General features: G+C 39.5%; 1 protein-coding gene across 1 annotated transcript; it reads left to right on the forward strand.

The window, feature by feature from the left end:
- The first annotated feature begins 10491 nt into the window (after positions 1-10491).
- Positions 10492-11355, forward strand: LOC139465538 (golgin subfamily A member 6-like protein 7). The gene has a single exon (XM_071247256.1). It carries the CDS (start codon positions 10492-10494, stop codon positions 11353-11355), a length of 864 nt encoding a protein of 287 aa, XP_071103357.1.
- Positions 11356-17573: the final 6218 nt, after the last annotated feature.

The following is a 17573-nucleotide window of genomic DNA, read 5'->3' on the forward strand; positions in this document are numbered from 1 at the left end:
CGTCATGGAAACAAGTGGTATTTCCTATATGTGACAATGCCAAGGCCGTTGGATGTTGGACGTCAAGGAAACAAGTGATATTTCCTGTAGATGACAATACCAAGGCCGTAGGAAGTTGGACGTCATGGAAACAAGTGCTATTTCCTATATGTGACAATGCCAAGGCCGTAGGATGTTGGACGTCATGGAAACAAAGTGGTATTTCCTCTATGTGACAATACCAAGGCCGTTGGATGTTGGACGTCATGGAAACAAGTGATATTTCCTGTAGATGACAATACCATGGCCGTTGGGTGTTGGACGTCATGGAAACAATGGTATTTCCTGAACGTACCATGTCTGTCTCATGTATGGGATGACATGGACATGAATGAAATAATGCATATTATTAAATATGTAACTTGTATGCTGAAAAAATAGTGTATGCTGAAAAAATAGTGATCATGAATATTTCGGTAATATTTTGGTAGTGCACACACCAAAATGTCATTAAGATATCCTAAAATACCCATGATCCCAAACCGTTTTTTGTTCAGTATATATAAGATAGAATGAATTCAGGCCCACTCTACTGAAGGGTAGGAAAACACGTGCCAACAGTCAGGTGGTAAACAGTTATTGTTATAGACGTATGTATTTTGTATATGCGATGATTATTTCTATCCTAGAATTCAGTTGACACAAAAACAAGACCTGACAATTCTATGTCGGATGTACGTTTCTTTGAAATTATCTTTGTTGCTGCATTTAATGCCAGAGGGTTGTATATTTCATGCCCCGAAGGCGAAGGTCATACTTTGCATTTTGTTTTCTTTGTTACAGAAGTGACATTTAATGCATGTCAATAATTATAATTGTACGAAAACGTCCAGAACTTTTTTCCATAAAACCACGCCTCCTGTTTTAGCCACGTGCCTGTGACCACGCCCACCTGGCCCCTCCGTATCAGGCGATAGCTCCCCGTCAACCTTCCGCGCGCAAAGGGTGAGTCACACATCGCGCAAGGCAAGTCAATGATATTTTGTATTATATGACGCGCGCAAAAACGCGCCACAACACTGCAGCTTATAAATAGATGAAAGCGTGGCCTTGGGAAAAGGTGTTACAAACATCAGCCCAACGGTTTTCATTTACCCCGTCTATTTTCGCTTACTTTAAGAATCCGTTGTGTATATGCATATATTTTACCTCTGTGATAATAGAACATGTTCAAAGGGTTTGTTGCGGGTATATTAAACAACCCGTCGGTCATCAGAATGTAAATATTAAGGTAAACGAGCGGGTTTGTGTTGGTTGGATAGAGCTGCAAACCTCCAAACAGGAAATGAACGTAGTAAATACTCGGCAACCTGGCCGCCCTTGCTTGTGGTTTTCTATGAATCACAATACAAACTAGGTCGGGTTATATAACGAAGCGGCATCAATACCCGGCTTGGGCAGCCCACGTGGCAAAAACTACCTGCAATTGGTTCCCCGTCCACGTCAGCTTTACATTGAGCTGTGCTATTTGCTTGTATTTTTTACACGTTGGCAAGTCTCTTCATCACGACACGTAGTGTCTGTGTAATGTTAAATGTTATGACATCGCACTCTTACCATGCAGATTGAGTTTAAACCAATGTACTGTCACAGTAAATGAGGTTATTGGTTAAAAGATTCCCTTGTATGCATATTATGACGTGTGTGAGGATTTGTGGGTTGGTTGAGGTTGTTTCATTATTCCCAAATGACGTGAAAAGCTATGTGACGGCGGTCTGTAAATAATTGAATCTGGACCTGGCAATCCAGTGATTCTACGCAATTGGGATGCGATGACATGCTTCAACCAAGTCAGCGAGCCTGACTACCCGTTAGTCGCCTCTTACAACAAGTATGGTTGCTAGAAACCCTATTCTAAGATGGACCTAGGCTGGGAATCCGGGATGATAAGTGATCTTCACACAAAAGCTGGTCTTGATGAAATGTGAGAGGAGACAGGGACGCGCCCGCTCCACTTGTCTCTCACAACGTTTATGTGAACATAGATAATAACGTGTCTCTCACAACGTTTCAGTAAACATAGATAATAACGTGTCTCTCACAACGTCTATGTGAACATAGATAATAACGTCTCTCTGAACATTTATGTGAACATAGAAAACAATGTCTCTCACAACGTTTGTATCGACACAGACATTAACGTCTCTCTCTCGACGTTTATATTAACATAGACAATAAGGTCTCTCTCAACGTTTATTTTAACATAGATAATAACGTGTCTCTCACAACGTTTATGTGAACATAGACAATAACGTGTCTCTCACAACGTTTATGTGAACATAGATAATAACGTGTCTCTCACAACGTTTATGTGAACATAGATAATAACGTGTCTCTCACAACGTCTATGTGAACATAGATAATAACGTCTCTCTGAACATTTATATTAACATAGACAATAACGTCTCTCTCACAACGTTTATATTAACATAGACAATAACTTCTCTCTCTCGACGTTTATATTAACCCAGACAATAACGTTTCTCTCACAACGTCTAAATTAACATAGACAATAACGTCTCTCTCACAACGTTTATATCTACATAGACAATAACGTCTTTCACAACGTTTATATTAACATAGACAATAACGTCTCTCTCACAACGTTTATATCAACACAGACAATAACATCTCTCTCACAACGTTTATATTAACCCAGACAATAACGTCTCTCTCACAACGTCTAAATTAACATAGACAATAACGTCTCTCTCGAGACGTATATATTAACATAAAGAATAACGTCTCTCACAACGTTTATATTAACACAGACAATAACGTCCTCTCAACGTTTATACCAAGTACGGGTCTCTCAACGGTTATATTAACACACTTTGCTTTACTTTAACATCTAGGCGACCCTGGATGACAACACGGACCACAGTGGGTCTTTAACATCTAGGCGACCCTGGATGACAACACGGACCACAGTGGGTCTTTAGCATCTGGACGACCCTGGATGACAACACGGACCACAGTGGGTCTTTAACATCTGAACGACCCTGGATGACAACACGGACCACAGTGGGTCTTTAACATCTGAACGACCCTGGATGAGAACACGAACCACAGTGGGTCTTTAACATCTGAACGACCCTGGATGACAACACGGGCCACAGTGGGTCTTTAACATCTGGACGACCCTGGATGACAACACGGACCACAGTGGGTCTTTAACATCTGGACGACCCTGGATGACAACACGGACCACAGTGGGTCTTTGACATCTGAACGACCCTGGATGAGAACACGGACCACAGTGGGTCTTTAACATCTGAACGACCCTGGATGACAACACGGACCACAGTGGGTCTTTAACATCTGAACGACCCTGGATGAGAACACGGACCACAGTGGGTCTTTAACATCTGAACGACCCTGGATGACAACACGGACCACAGTGGGTCTTTAGCATCTGGACGACCCTGGATGACAACACGAACCACAGTGGGTCTTTAGCATCTGGACGACCCTGGATGACAACACGGACCACAGTGGGTCTTTAGCATCTGGACGACCCTGGGATATGTTTGAGGGTCAAGGCCGAGAAACATTGAATCATGCACTGTGATTTCATCGTTAACAAATGTGATGTAATAACTTCAAAAGAAATACACGTCTTATCTGACTTTCAGGACGAAATATATTCCGAGACGGGAGTTTGTACATGTACACACCAGCCATCCCCCGCAGCTATTTGGATGAATGTGTGTAATCTGTTATTGTGACATATAGCGAAGGGCTTATACAGCTCACGGCTATGGTGGAGGTCATGTTTTGTGAATGAGGGGCTATAAAAAACGTCTATATTCCAAATTCATTGTAGATTTGGGTTTATCCTATTCATCTGATGATACATGTCTTACTGGATTATTTAAGTCCATGATGAGTAAATAATCGGTAGAAAACTTCATGGTTATAAATAGGTTTAAAAAAATAATGTCGCGACCGAGAGTGGCTATGAGTAATGGTAAGGGTACTCTACAAATGTGTATGGATATATTTTCACGACATCGAGGGTAATTGGTCCCTTGTTACGTCATCTAGAGTTGCTAGGATATGCTGGTGGTGATTCTCGGTATGTCTACACTATATCCACAGACTTAGATATAGTCCATGGTCGTTAACTAAGACCAGACCTTTTTCTATTTTTGGTTTACGGATTTGTGGTCAAACATTCAGGTCGGTAGGTTGAAAAAAGCCTACCAATTTAAAATATGTTTTTCCTCAAGATGCTGAATAGGTAGGAATTTAATTTTTTTAATAAAGTGAGGGCGGTTTTTAAGATAAATTTTCACCAGGTTTTAATTAAGTAAAAATAAGTATATAGGAGTTGTTACTTTTTTCTGGTTGACCGAAGGAAAAAAACCGCGCACTGCTTATCAAAGTTTTCACATTTTTTCTCAGCATTCACTCAATCGTACACTGCCGGGCAAAAGAAAGTAAACACTCTTGTTTGATAGTTGCTAAAAAATGAACAAACAAGAAATGGTTATTCGTTAATGTATTTGATACGGGTATCATTGTTGTGTTTTGGAAGTTTGCAGTGTTTCGGCGACTGTTTTCAGCCTATTAATGTTTTGCCAATAGTTATAGAATTAAAAGTTATCTCAAGGCTGGAAGGTCAGGTGAAAAACAATATAGGCGCCCTGCTACTGCAAACAATACCGCAAAGCCTATCCCTACATTCTGTACAGAAGTGCCAGGATGTTCCCGCTGATGACCCAGACAATGACGAACAACCGGTTCTAGTAGGATGAACGAACAGAAAGGCTGTAGCATAATTAACCAGCCACTTGTGTCTGGGAAAGTGAGGAACAGACATTCAGATTTGCGCAGTGTAATGACTCAGCGATTGTTTCGGCCTTTCTGTCCGACATACCAACTTGGTTGAATGCTACTTGTTCAAAGGAACCTCTATCGCAATCTTTGGCAAAGCCTTGTCAAATCTACAGAACATCTCAGGATTGACATGAAAAAGAATGTCGGATCTTTTGATCAGTTGTGAAAGATGAAAGCATATTTGTGAAACAGCACTATAGGGCACATACTGAAATTGAACTTCTAGATACCACCAACCATGCCTCGAGTTGTAATATTCCGTATATTTCAAACTTTTGTGAACACGCCACCATTATATACCACTCAAAGTAAGTTAAAGAACACCCGAGTTTTTTCACATAATAAATATAGCCATATAGGCTATATTTATTCTGTCATAGCATGACTGATTAACTATAATCCTAAGAAAACATAGGGCGTTCTTAAACTTCTTTTGAGTAGTATATCTATAATAATGACATAGCCATGACAGATTAACTATAATCATAAGAAAACATCGGGTGCACAGTCTAGCTAGGCCCATATGTTTAACACGCAACGTCAGTTCAGCATAGTTCCCATTAATATCTAACATCAGTTCAGCATACTCACTTTGTTATACGTCATGTCAATTCAAACTCCACCCCCCTTTAAAGGCACTTCAATTTATACACTCCTTTTTATTCGCCACGTCAATTTAGCGCACGTAACACGTCATATCAATTTAGCGCACTCCTTATAAGTATCCTGTCAATTCAACGCGCTCCCTATTGATACGTCACTTCAAATCAGCGCACTCGGTATTAATACATTATATCAATTCAGCGCACTCCCAATTAATACATCATGTCAATTCATCGAACGTAACACGTCATGTCAGTTCAGCGCTCACCCTAATAATACAGTTCAGAGCAATCCCTTGTATTACGTCACGTCAATTCAGCGCACTCACCATGCAAAACGTCCCCTCAATTAACTGCACTGATTATAAGTACGTCACATCAATTCAGTGCACTCCCTATTTAACACTTCACATTAATTAGTACGTCATGTCAATTCAACGCATTTACTATTAATATGTCACATCAATTCAAAGCACTCACAATGCAACACCTCATGTTAATTAAACGCGTTCCCTATTATTACGTCACGTCAATTCAGCGTAACCCCGTTGTAATACATCACGTCAATTCAGCGCACCCCTATGTAACGTGTCACGTCAATGCAACACACCACGCAACACGTGACTCACTATAAGTACTCCACGTCAGTTCAACGCACTCAATATTAATACGTCACGTCAAATCAGCGAATTCCCTCAGTACCACGTCACGTCAATTCAGCGCACACCTTATTATTACGTTATTATTCAGCGCCCTCACCATGCCAACCTCATGTTAATTAAACGCATTCCCTATTATTACGTCACGTCAATTCAGCATAACCGCTATGTAATACATTACGTCAATTCAGCGCACCCCTTATGTAATACGTCACGTCAATTCAGCGCACCCCTTATGTAACACGTCACGTCAAGTTAGTGTAACCCATATGTAACACGTCACGTCAATTCAGCGCACACCCTATGTAATATGTCACGTCAATTCAGCGCACCCCTTATGTAACAAGTCACGTCAAGTCAGCGCACCCCTAATGTAACACGTCACGTCAATTCAGCGCACACCCTATGTAATACGTCACGTCAATTCAGCGCACCCCTTATGTAACACGTCACGTCAATTCAGCGCACACCCTATGTAATACGTCACGTCAAGTCAGTGTAACCCATATGTAACAAGTCACGTCAATTCAGCGTACACCCTATGTAATAACGTCACGTCAATTCAGCGCACCCCTTATGTAACACGTCACGTCAATTCAGCGTACACTCTATGTAACAAGTCACGTCAATTCAGCGCACTTCGTATGTAATACGTCACGTCAATTCAGCGCACCACCTATGGAATACGCCTCTATGCACGTATTCACGATTTTACTGTCCATGTTTAATTTGTGGACCACCCACCATATATCCATTCTTCTCCCTTGTTGATTTTTGATAGCACCATGACACTGAACGTTAGCCTTAGGATTCCACCCCGGGGAAGCGGAGAGATAATCAGTTTAAATTAGAGTTTTTTCCCCTCAATTAAACCAAAATACATCCATTGTGCCGCTTTCGAGGGGATGTTCTTTGACTACGATTAAAACTTAATGGATCGGAATAAATACATTAAAATCCCGATATAGCGCGCTGTTTATGTCACTATCACATCGTGGTTTTGATATTTCCAATTTGAATATTTCTCTCACAATCGATTTTATTTACTCATATCCTGAATCTATGCTTCCCTGTCATAGAAAGCGTGATTTGATATTCATTACAATGTTCTTCTCTATAGTGAGATTGTTTTGTATCAAATTTGTGACATCCAATATCAAAGCCTACGGCAAATCTCGCCATCTCACGCCTCTTCTCGCCTTTCAACGATAATATTATGGTGAAGAGTCACTCTAGCTGAGTGACTGATTTCCCCCTAAAGGTTCCAAATCCCACCTATGTTGGAGGCACAATGGTGTTGTAAGTCGTCCCCACGTTATCTGGCTCCCAGAATAACATCAAATTACCTGTGTGGGTTCGGAGACGAGTAGAATACCTTGGGGGGAGGGGGTATATTTAACAGAGGCATTTTAATCTTGAGATCTTGTTTGAGGAAGAGTGTGAAGAGATCTCAGCAAGTCCAGATCAATCGAGCATCTAGTATTATGATGATGTGTTAAATTCAGTTAGGTCACTGTAATACTCAGTAAATATGGACTATTCATATCCATATTCTTTAATATGTGTTCAAAATGTTTCTTAGATCAGTTGTATTTTAAAAGAAAATTGTTAAATAGTTAATACGTATATATCCTAAAAGGAGAGAAGTTCAGTCCTTGAACTATATTATGAAAAGCCATTGTAATAGGAAATAATTTTCCTGTGGTGTACATACATGTATGCATTGTATCTTTGGCATGGTGGGATATTATGGTGTAAAGTAGTAACTTTAAAACAGTTGCGATTACCAGTTGGAAAATAGTGAGTACATGGTGAAATCTGGTGATAAACTGTCGAATCTACACGGTGAAAGCTGGTTACCACATTTGGAAAACGAGAGATAGCAAGGTGAAAACTAGTGATGACGTGGTGACAACTGGTGATTGTATAGCGAAAACTAGTGATGACATGGTGAAATCTAGTAATGGCCTGATGACAACTAATGATGAAATGGTGAAACCTGGTGATGACATGAAGAAACCTGGTGATGACATGATGAAACCTAGTGATGACATGATGAAACCTGGTGATGACATGATGCAACCTAGTGATGGTATGGTGAAACCTGGTGATGACATGGTGAAACCTAGTGATGGCATGGTGAAACCTGATGATGAAATGGTGAAACCTGGTGATGACATGAAGAAACTTGGTGATGACATGGTGAAACCTGGTGATGACATGAAGAAACTTGGTGATGGCATGATGAAACCTAGTGATGACATGATGAAACCTGGTGATGACATGATGAAACCTAGTGATGACATGATGAAACCTGGTGATGACATGATGAAACTTGGTGATGACATTATGAAACCTAGTGATGGCATGATGAAACCTAGTGTTGGCATGATAAAGCCTGGTGGTGACATGATGAAACCTGGTGATGGTATGATGAAATCTAGTGATGGCATGATAAAACCTAGTGATGGCATGAAGAAACCTAGTGATGACATGATGAAACCTGGTGATAAAACCTGGTGATGGTATGATGAAATCTAGTGTTGGTATGATAAAACCTAGTGATGACATGAAAAAACCTGGTGATGGCATGAAGAAACCTGGTGATGACATGATGAAACCTAGTGATGTCATGATAAAACCTAGTGATGGAATGATGAAATCTAGTGATGGCATGAAGAAACCTGGTAATGACATGATGAACCTGATGATGACTTATGAAACCTAGTGATGACATGATAAAACCTAGTGATGGAATGATGAAATCTAGTGATTGCATGAAGAAACCTGGTAATGACATGATGAACCTGGTGATGACTAATGAAACCTAGTGATGACTTATGAAACCTAGTGATGACTTATGAAACCTAGTGATGACATGATGAAACCTGGTGCTAACATGATGAAACCTGGTGATGACATGATGAAACCTGGTGATGGTATGATGAAATCTAGTGTTGGCATGATAAAACCTAGTGATGACATGATAAAACCCGGTGATGGCATGAAGAAACCTGGTGATGACATGATGAAACCTGGTGATGTCATGATAAAACCTAGTGATGGAATGATGAAATCTAGTGATGGCATGAAGAAACCTGGTAATGACATGATGAACCTGGTGATGACATGATGAAACCTAGTGATGACAAGATAAAACCTAGTGATGGAATGATGAAATCTAGTGATTGCATGAAGAAACCTGGTAATGACATGATGAACCTGGTGATGACTTATGAAACCTAGTGATGACTTATAAAACCTAGTGATGACATGATGAAACCTGGTGCTAACATGATGAAACCTGGTGATGACATGATGAAACCTGGTGGTGGCATGATGAAACCTAGTGACGGCATGATGAAACCTATTATTGGCATGATAAAACGTGGTGATGACATGATAAAACCTGGTGATGACATGATGAAACCTAGTGATAAAACCTAGTGGTGGCATGATGAAACCTAGTGTTGGCATGATAAAACCTGGTGATGACATGATGAAACCTAGTGATAAAACCTGGTCATGACATTATGAAACCTAGTGACGGCATGATGAAACCTAGTGTTGGCATGATAAAACCTGGTGATGACATGATAAAACCTGGTGATGACATGATGAAACCTAGTGATAAAACCTGGTGATGACATGATGAAACCTGGTGATGACATGATGAAACCTAGTATTGGCATGATAAAACCTGGTGATGACATGATAAAACCTAGTGATGACATGATGAAACCTAGTGATAAAACTTGGTGATGACATTATGAAACCTAGTGACGGCATGATGAAACCTAGTGTTGCCATGATAAAACCTGGTGATGACATGATAAAACCTGGTGATGACATGATGAAACCTGGTGATGGTATGATGAAACCTAGTGACGGTATGATGAAAACTAGTGATGGTATGTTGAAAACTGGTGATGAAATGATGAAGCCTAGTGATGGTATGATGAAAACTAGTGTTGACATGATGAAACCTGGTGATGACATGATGAAACCTGGTGATGAAATGATGAAACCTGGTGCTGACATGATGAAACCTAGTGATGACATGATAAAACCTAGTGATGACATGATGAAATCTAGTGATGACATGAAGAAACCTGGTGATAACATGATGAAACCTAGTGATGACATGATCAAACCTAGTGATGGTATGATGAAATCTAGTCATGGCATGATGAAACCTAGTGATGACATGATGAAACCTGGTGATGACATGATGAAACCTAGTATTGGCATGATAAAACCTGGTGATGACATGATAAAACCTAGTGATGACATGATGAAACCTAGTGATAAAACTTGGTGATGACATTATGAAACCTAGTGACGGCATGATGAAACCTAGTGTTGGCATGATAAAACCTGGTGATGACATGATAAAACCTGGTGATGACATGATGAAACCTGGTGATGGTATGATGAAACCTAGTGACGGTATGATGAAAACTAGTGATGGTATGTTGAAAACTGGTGATGAAATGATGAAACCTAGTGATGGTATGATGAAAACTAGTGTTGACATGATGAAACCTGGTGATGACATGATGAAACCTGGTGATGAAATGATGAAACCTGGTGCTGACATGATGAAACCTAGTGATGACATGATAAAACCTAGTGATGACATGATGAAATCTAGTGTTGACATGAAGAAACCTGGTGATAACATGATGAAACCTAGTGATGACATGATCAAACCTAGTGATGGTATGATGAAATCTAGTCATGGCATGATGAAACCTAGTGATGACATGAGAAAACCTGGTGATGAAATGATGAAACCTAGTGATGGCATGATGAAACCTAGTGTTGGCATGACAAAACCTGGTGATGACATGATGAAACCTGGTGATGGTATGATGAAATCTAGTGTTGACATGATAAAACCTGGTGATGACATGATAAAACCTAGTGACGGTATGATGAAAACTAGTGATGGCATGTTGAAAACTAGTGATGACATGATGAAACCTAGTGATGACATGATGAAACCTAGTGATGACATGATCAAACCTGGTGATGACATGATGAAACCTGGTAATGACAAGATAAAACCTAGTGATGATATGATAAAATTTAGTGATGGCATGAAGAAACCTGGTGATGACACGATGAAACACGATGATGGTATGATGAAAACTAGTCATGGCATGGTGAAAACTAGTGATGACATGTTGAAACCTGGTGATGACTTATGAAACCTAGTGATGACATAATAAAACCTAGTGATGACATGATAAAACCTAGTGATGACATGATAAAACCTAGTGACAGTATGATGAAAACTAGTGATGGCATGGTGAAAACTAGTGATGACATAATAAAACCTAGTGATGACATGATGAAACCTAGTGATGACATGATGGAAAAAATGAGATGTTTTGGTGGAAACTAGTGATATGATGGAAACTAGTGATGATATGATGAAATCTAGTGATGACATGATGAAACCTAGTGATGACATGATGAAACCTAGTGATGACATGATGAAATCTAGAGATGCTTACATGATGAAATCATGTATGTTGATTTGCTGTGGAAATCAGTGTGTTCCCATCGTGCCGTATGGTGGATTTGGGCTTCTTGATTACAGGTGCAACACTTCATCGACATCTGAAACTGTTTCATGATAAATGATCTATGCGTGGGTCACTACAGGTGTGTCTTGGTGTGTCTGTCTCGACATGTGTGTCTCTGAGAGTTGAGTTCTATTTTACCAGTAAGGGAATCCCAAAGTACTGAGGATCGCAAACGTTGTCTACCTTGGCGAAACCCTCAATCAAGGGTATGCCCTCCATCCCAATCACAGGTGTGTATTATCATCACGGACGTTTTATTCACACATTTAGGGCCGGGTTTGTCTGTCGGAGGACGCATTCTTTGCCTGGACATGTAAGGGACAGGGCGGGATAGCCGGTTCTTGTCATGCCATCGCGCAATACATTCAAGTATATGTTGTGAAATACTCACAAACTGTATAAGAGAGCTTTTTTTTAGATTTTGTTTTTGATGCTAAGCAACTTTGTCACCCCAAAACAATGATGTAAAATAACAGTACTGGTCCCTTGCATCAGTTTACATGAAGTTGTATAGGAATTTGAATGAGTTTAGAAATTGCACGTGACTTATCTTCCCTGTTGGAGGAAATGGTTAAATTGTTGCACTTGTTATTCTGGACCTATGCAGATGCCTATGACGTGATATAGTACACATTGTCAGGGGCAAAATGTTATAAAGGATCCACATCTTATTTTTTATTTATGCGGATATATACTTCTCAAAAGAAGTTAAAGAACACCCGATGTTTTCAAATGACTATACTTAAACTCTCATGGCTACTCAAAAGAGGTTAAGGAAAACCTGATTTGTTCATATGACTTGTGTTTGACTAACTAACCATATGAAAAAATCGGATGCCCTTTATATTAAACGTTGTTAGTAGAAGAAAGTTATATAAAATCGCACTTGTTATTATTGACTTATGCAGATGATTATATATATACCATTCCGAATGGTCCGGTTTCATGATAATTCAAATGACATGCTACAGATGCACCGTGTGACCTAAAGGTGCAATAATCTTTAAAGAAGCTATTACAGTATTGACGCCTCTAAACCTTGGTATATTCAATGTAGAAATGTCACTGTGTATGTATATAAATGTTTCTGTCATAATCCATCAAACAGCATGATATCGCATGTCTAATAAGGAGGCAATGTGATAGTACTATTCTGATGGGAGAATATATTATGTCTGTATAGATAGTATACTATACCATTAGGCGTGACATTAAGACATCTATCTATCCGCTGGCACAAATCGTTACTGCAATTACACGGAGGCTTAAAAGAATATGAATAAAGAAGGATTAACAGATATTGAAGGGAATCGTTTCAGAGCTGACACTGGTATCATGTATAAACGGCGAAGGATATAAATGTTCCCACCCATACAATTCATTATCACAAGCCGCAGCTTTTGATGACGTCATTGAAATTCTAGTAGACATTGTGGCAAGGTCGCAACCTCCGCTAATTGTCAGGACCGACACAGCCGGGAAGATCCAGGTTGTATTACCCAGATAAAGAGATAGAATTATGTCTCTTAGATCCGCAAACAATTCGCTCAAATCAACCAGAAAAAGGTCCCATGTTCATGTCACGCTGCCATTGACTAGATTATCTATCGTGATTGACACTTTGGGAAGAAAGGTGCCATTGCGATATCCAACACCATTTATTCCACATGTATTTCATATTGCCCAGCTGTATATAGGCATCTGTATTGGTTATAATGGTATGGGTGTCAATAAGCATGTTTAATAATCTGACATTGGATTAACTCTTCACATAACAAGTACCTAGATGAATTGACCTATATTCTTCAATGTGCACTGAATGAGAAGTTCAACAAACCTTAATTATACAGCTGACTCACTATATTAAAAGTTCAACACACCTCACTTATACAGCTGACTCACTATATTAAAAGTTCAACACATCTTACTTACACAGCTAACTCACTATATTAAAAGTTCAACACACCTTACTTACACAGCTAACTCACTACATTAAAAGTTCAACACATCTCAATTATACAGCTGACTCACTATATTAAAAGTTCAACACACCTCACTTATACAGCTGACTCACTATATTAAAAGTTCAACACACCTCACTTATACAGCTGACTTACAATATTAAAACATCAACACACCTCACTTATACAGCTGTCTTACTATATTAAAAGTTCAACACACCTCACTTATACAGCTGACTCACTATATTAAAAGTTCAACACACCTCACTTATACAGCTGACTCACTATATTAAAAGTTCAACACATCTTACTTATACAGCTGACTCACTATATTAAAAGTTCAACACATCTTACTTATACAGCTGACTCACTATATTAAAAGCTCAACACATCTTACTTGTACAGCTGTCTTACTACATTAGAAGTTCAACACGTCCACGCCTTAAAGAGAGACCTTGCTGCACTGTATGTTCCGCATCACCAGGCGTCACAATGCAACTGTCTCTGCGTAATTGTCACTCGTTAACTGCTTCTTGTAGAAGTTAGCAAGTGCCACTGTCACAAGAAAAAGACTACAAACAGAACGAAGCGATAGGTTCAAGAAGCTACACTCACCATACAGATTTCCGTGAGTGTCATTCTTGAAGAAAGTATTAAAGGTCAACGTTAGAGAAGGTCAGTCTCGAATATCTGCCGACCCAGATTTCTTTGAGCGAAAAAAGGCAAAATTGTGGTGAAAATTATATCAATGGGTCACTGGAAATCAATGCTAACGCTAGGTATTGGCGAAAAAGGTAAGAATGTCCTACTCTACCGGTAGCACCCTTCTCTCATACAGTTTCAACAAATAAGTAAGTGTGTGTCGTTGCCAGACACCGCGCAGCAGTTCTTCTGCCACACGACGACGGTTCGTAAACAGTCGAGTCCTAAGCACACACTTCCTGCACGATATATGCCACTAGTCAATTGAAATATACTGTCCGTTGAACATCGACCATTCAAAATAATCTGTTCCCGAAAACGCTGCAGAAAATCATTTGTTCTCAAGATTTACAAACCCCAAAAAGCATTTGCTGCTCATGCTAGGTATTCTGAAAATTAATGTGTGTCCAAAAGGTTTTTCTCCTCCTCTCCAGAATATTAAATGATTGCTCCCTAACAATTCAGTTATCTGAGGCGCCGCAATTCGCCGTGCAGAGTTGCGTCCCTTGGGTAAGCCAGAAACCTGTAACTGGTGATTTGAATCCCGGTTCTCCCCGATTATGTTTCTAGGCTTGTCTGCACCGTACCCGTGCTAGTGGGTTTCACCAAAGAGGTAAACGTCTGAGTCATGCATCACTTCGGGCTTTCCTCCCACATTAAGCAGACACGCCGTGATATTACTGGAATACTGTTCAAAGCGGCATTAACCCCAACTCACACTCACTCACCCAACAATTCAATCTACGACACTATAAAGATGACAACATTCTTTGCGATTTATCGTGTAGCTATCTTATATTGTCGTATAATGCAGCTTCATCAAATGAAATGCGCATTGTGTTATACAAATTACAATGTGTGCCAATATCACAACGAGAAAACCAGCAGCACAAAGAGGTCCTACAAACAATCCATTCCTGTGGGTCCCCGCAGATATCTATCTGTGCCTGTTTTAGCTTTGACCTTCCAACGTCTTTGTTTTAATGTTGGCCACAGACCAAGAGGACAATAGTATGCACTGCCTCAGTTTGGGAAGCAGTGTTTCGGCACACCGTTATTGTTCTTACCTGATCCACATGTAGGTTTTTAATTCGATATAAGCGCCTAATCGTCACATGATATTGGGTTAACTGCACCTGTTGTAGATCGCCAGAGTGATTATTCTATTGTTACAAACTCGGGTGGTCTCAATCTGATATAAAACTATATATTCCTTTGCATAAAACTTGCAAGTAATGTAACAATTGTTTTATAACTATGATCTGATCAGTAGACATCGAATGAAATGGAGCGAAATGGAGCCCTATTGTCAAAGTCGGGAAGACTACTTACTATTGCGACCCGTGAAGATCCGGGGTAAAATAGGTCTTCAGCAACCCATGCTTGTCTTAAAAGGGGACTATGCTTGTAGTAAGAGGCGACTAACGGAATCGGGTGGTCAGGCTTGCTCACTTGGTTGATGCATGTCATCGTATCCCAATTGCGTGGATCGATGCTCATGTCGTCAATCACTGGATGGTCCAGACTCGATTATTTACAGACAATTGTCATATAGCTGGAATACTGGAGTGCAGCGTAAAACAACAAACAAACAAACAAACAAACATACTTTTGCAACAATTGGACGAAATCATACATTAATTTCAGGTACATGTTTTATGATAAAAGACGAAAGAACATTATTTTCTACAAATGAGGTTTTAAGTAGAAAATAAATGAAATAAATGTAACGTTTGTCTGCTCTGAGGGGCCAAGTGAGAAAAAGGCGTGTGTTGTGGGTAAATATTATGCAAATTAACACGTGCAGGACCTTTTTCAAACCAGGTTTTTGTGGTCCATTCATATAATTGTCTTCACTTTTTTGCCTTTTCCGCGTAATGGAATCTGTTTCGGTTGATACATGAAGACTGATTACCCTCTGGCGTTCACGTTATAGACATATAAAGAAGCAAACTCGGATCTTGGTGTGGTAAGTGAACACTGTACCCACTCGGCCACCCTTCCCCTCCACTTGTGCTTTGAACTCTGTGTCACTGTAATAATGTTTTCAGAACCCAATCTCGAAATCGTAATTTAGGAGCAACATAAATCTCCTCCACTCCCTGTACAATAGTACGCAGTATTGTGTGGCGAATGTCTATGGTGTTAAGCTTACACAAACGAGTCGTTGTTTCTTGTGGGAGAAGCACTCGAGTCAACAAACCACAATAGTTATTTTTCACATCGGTTCATAAAAACTCCTTTCAGAATGACTACATTCATGTTCACCACAATAAGCTGTGTCCAATTCGGGTAGGGTTACGCTGATATACTTCATATGTACAAACATTTCTCGAGTTTTTCTAACACGTCAACAATGCTCGCATTGTTCTCTCTTTGTTCTATCTTAATGTGAACTCACTAAATCCATTGTTCGTATCTTGGATACTGACGAATCACTATACTCATAAATTACTTCAACAAACAGATTTTGTGTTCAGTCTCCTCAAAGGTGAAATAATTGATTATATAAACAAGCCTTTGATCCTAAGTGTATTTACTTTAAATTCTGTATTTACAAACAGAATTTCACAAGATCCCAGAAACCGCCATGCAATTCTTGCTGTACTTGAAAACTGTTGATATATGAACCATGGTGTCTTTCGACCCTAATCCTGAACATAATAATGATAGATTAATGATAAACATGGGAGCTGATTCACATCTCAAGAATGGAATATCACAGTAAACCATAAGCTAACAACACAATTACTAAACATGTCATTTAAAATAAATCATGCTGCTGATTACATTTTTTAAAAGTTGCATAATACATCACACATGTCAGGACGAAACATGTAACTTGGCTTAAACTTGTGAAAATGTGAGAGTATGCAAAGTAGATGACTGTACGTGGCTTCTCATTGCCCTATATAACCCGAACCCTGTGGAATTAACACATACCGTCAAATCTAACAACAACACAATACACGCCAAAAATAACCAGTTATATGAATGGATCACTGAAAATCAGTCATGACACCAGGTGTTCGTGAAAAGGGTACACCCCCTTGTAAGAGCAAACGTTCAAGTTTGACATAGGTTTTCATTTACCATGTTGAAAATAATGGGTTCATGTTAGATGTGAAGGGAAAGAGTAAGACAATAGAGCATTAGCACGATTCACGCACCCAC

This window comes from Haliotis cracherodii, unplaced genomic scaffold (genome assembly GCF_022045235.1).
Source record: "Haliotis cracherodii isolate W230 unplaced genomic scaffold, xgHalCrac1.p SCAF_18, whole genome shotgun sequence".
Classification (NCBI taxonomy): Eukaryota; Metazoa; Mollusca; class Gastropoda; order Lepetellida; family Haliotidae; genus Haliotis; species Haliotis cracherodii.

Coding starts and splice junctions, on each gene's coding strand:
- LOC139465538 (XM_071247256.1), top strand. CDS start 10,492: ATGAAACCTAGTGTTGGCATGATAAAACCTGGTGATGACATGATAAAA.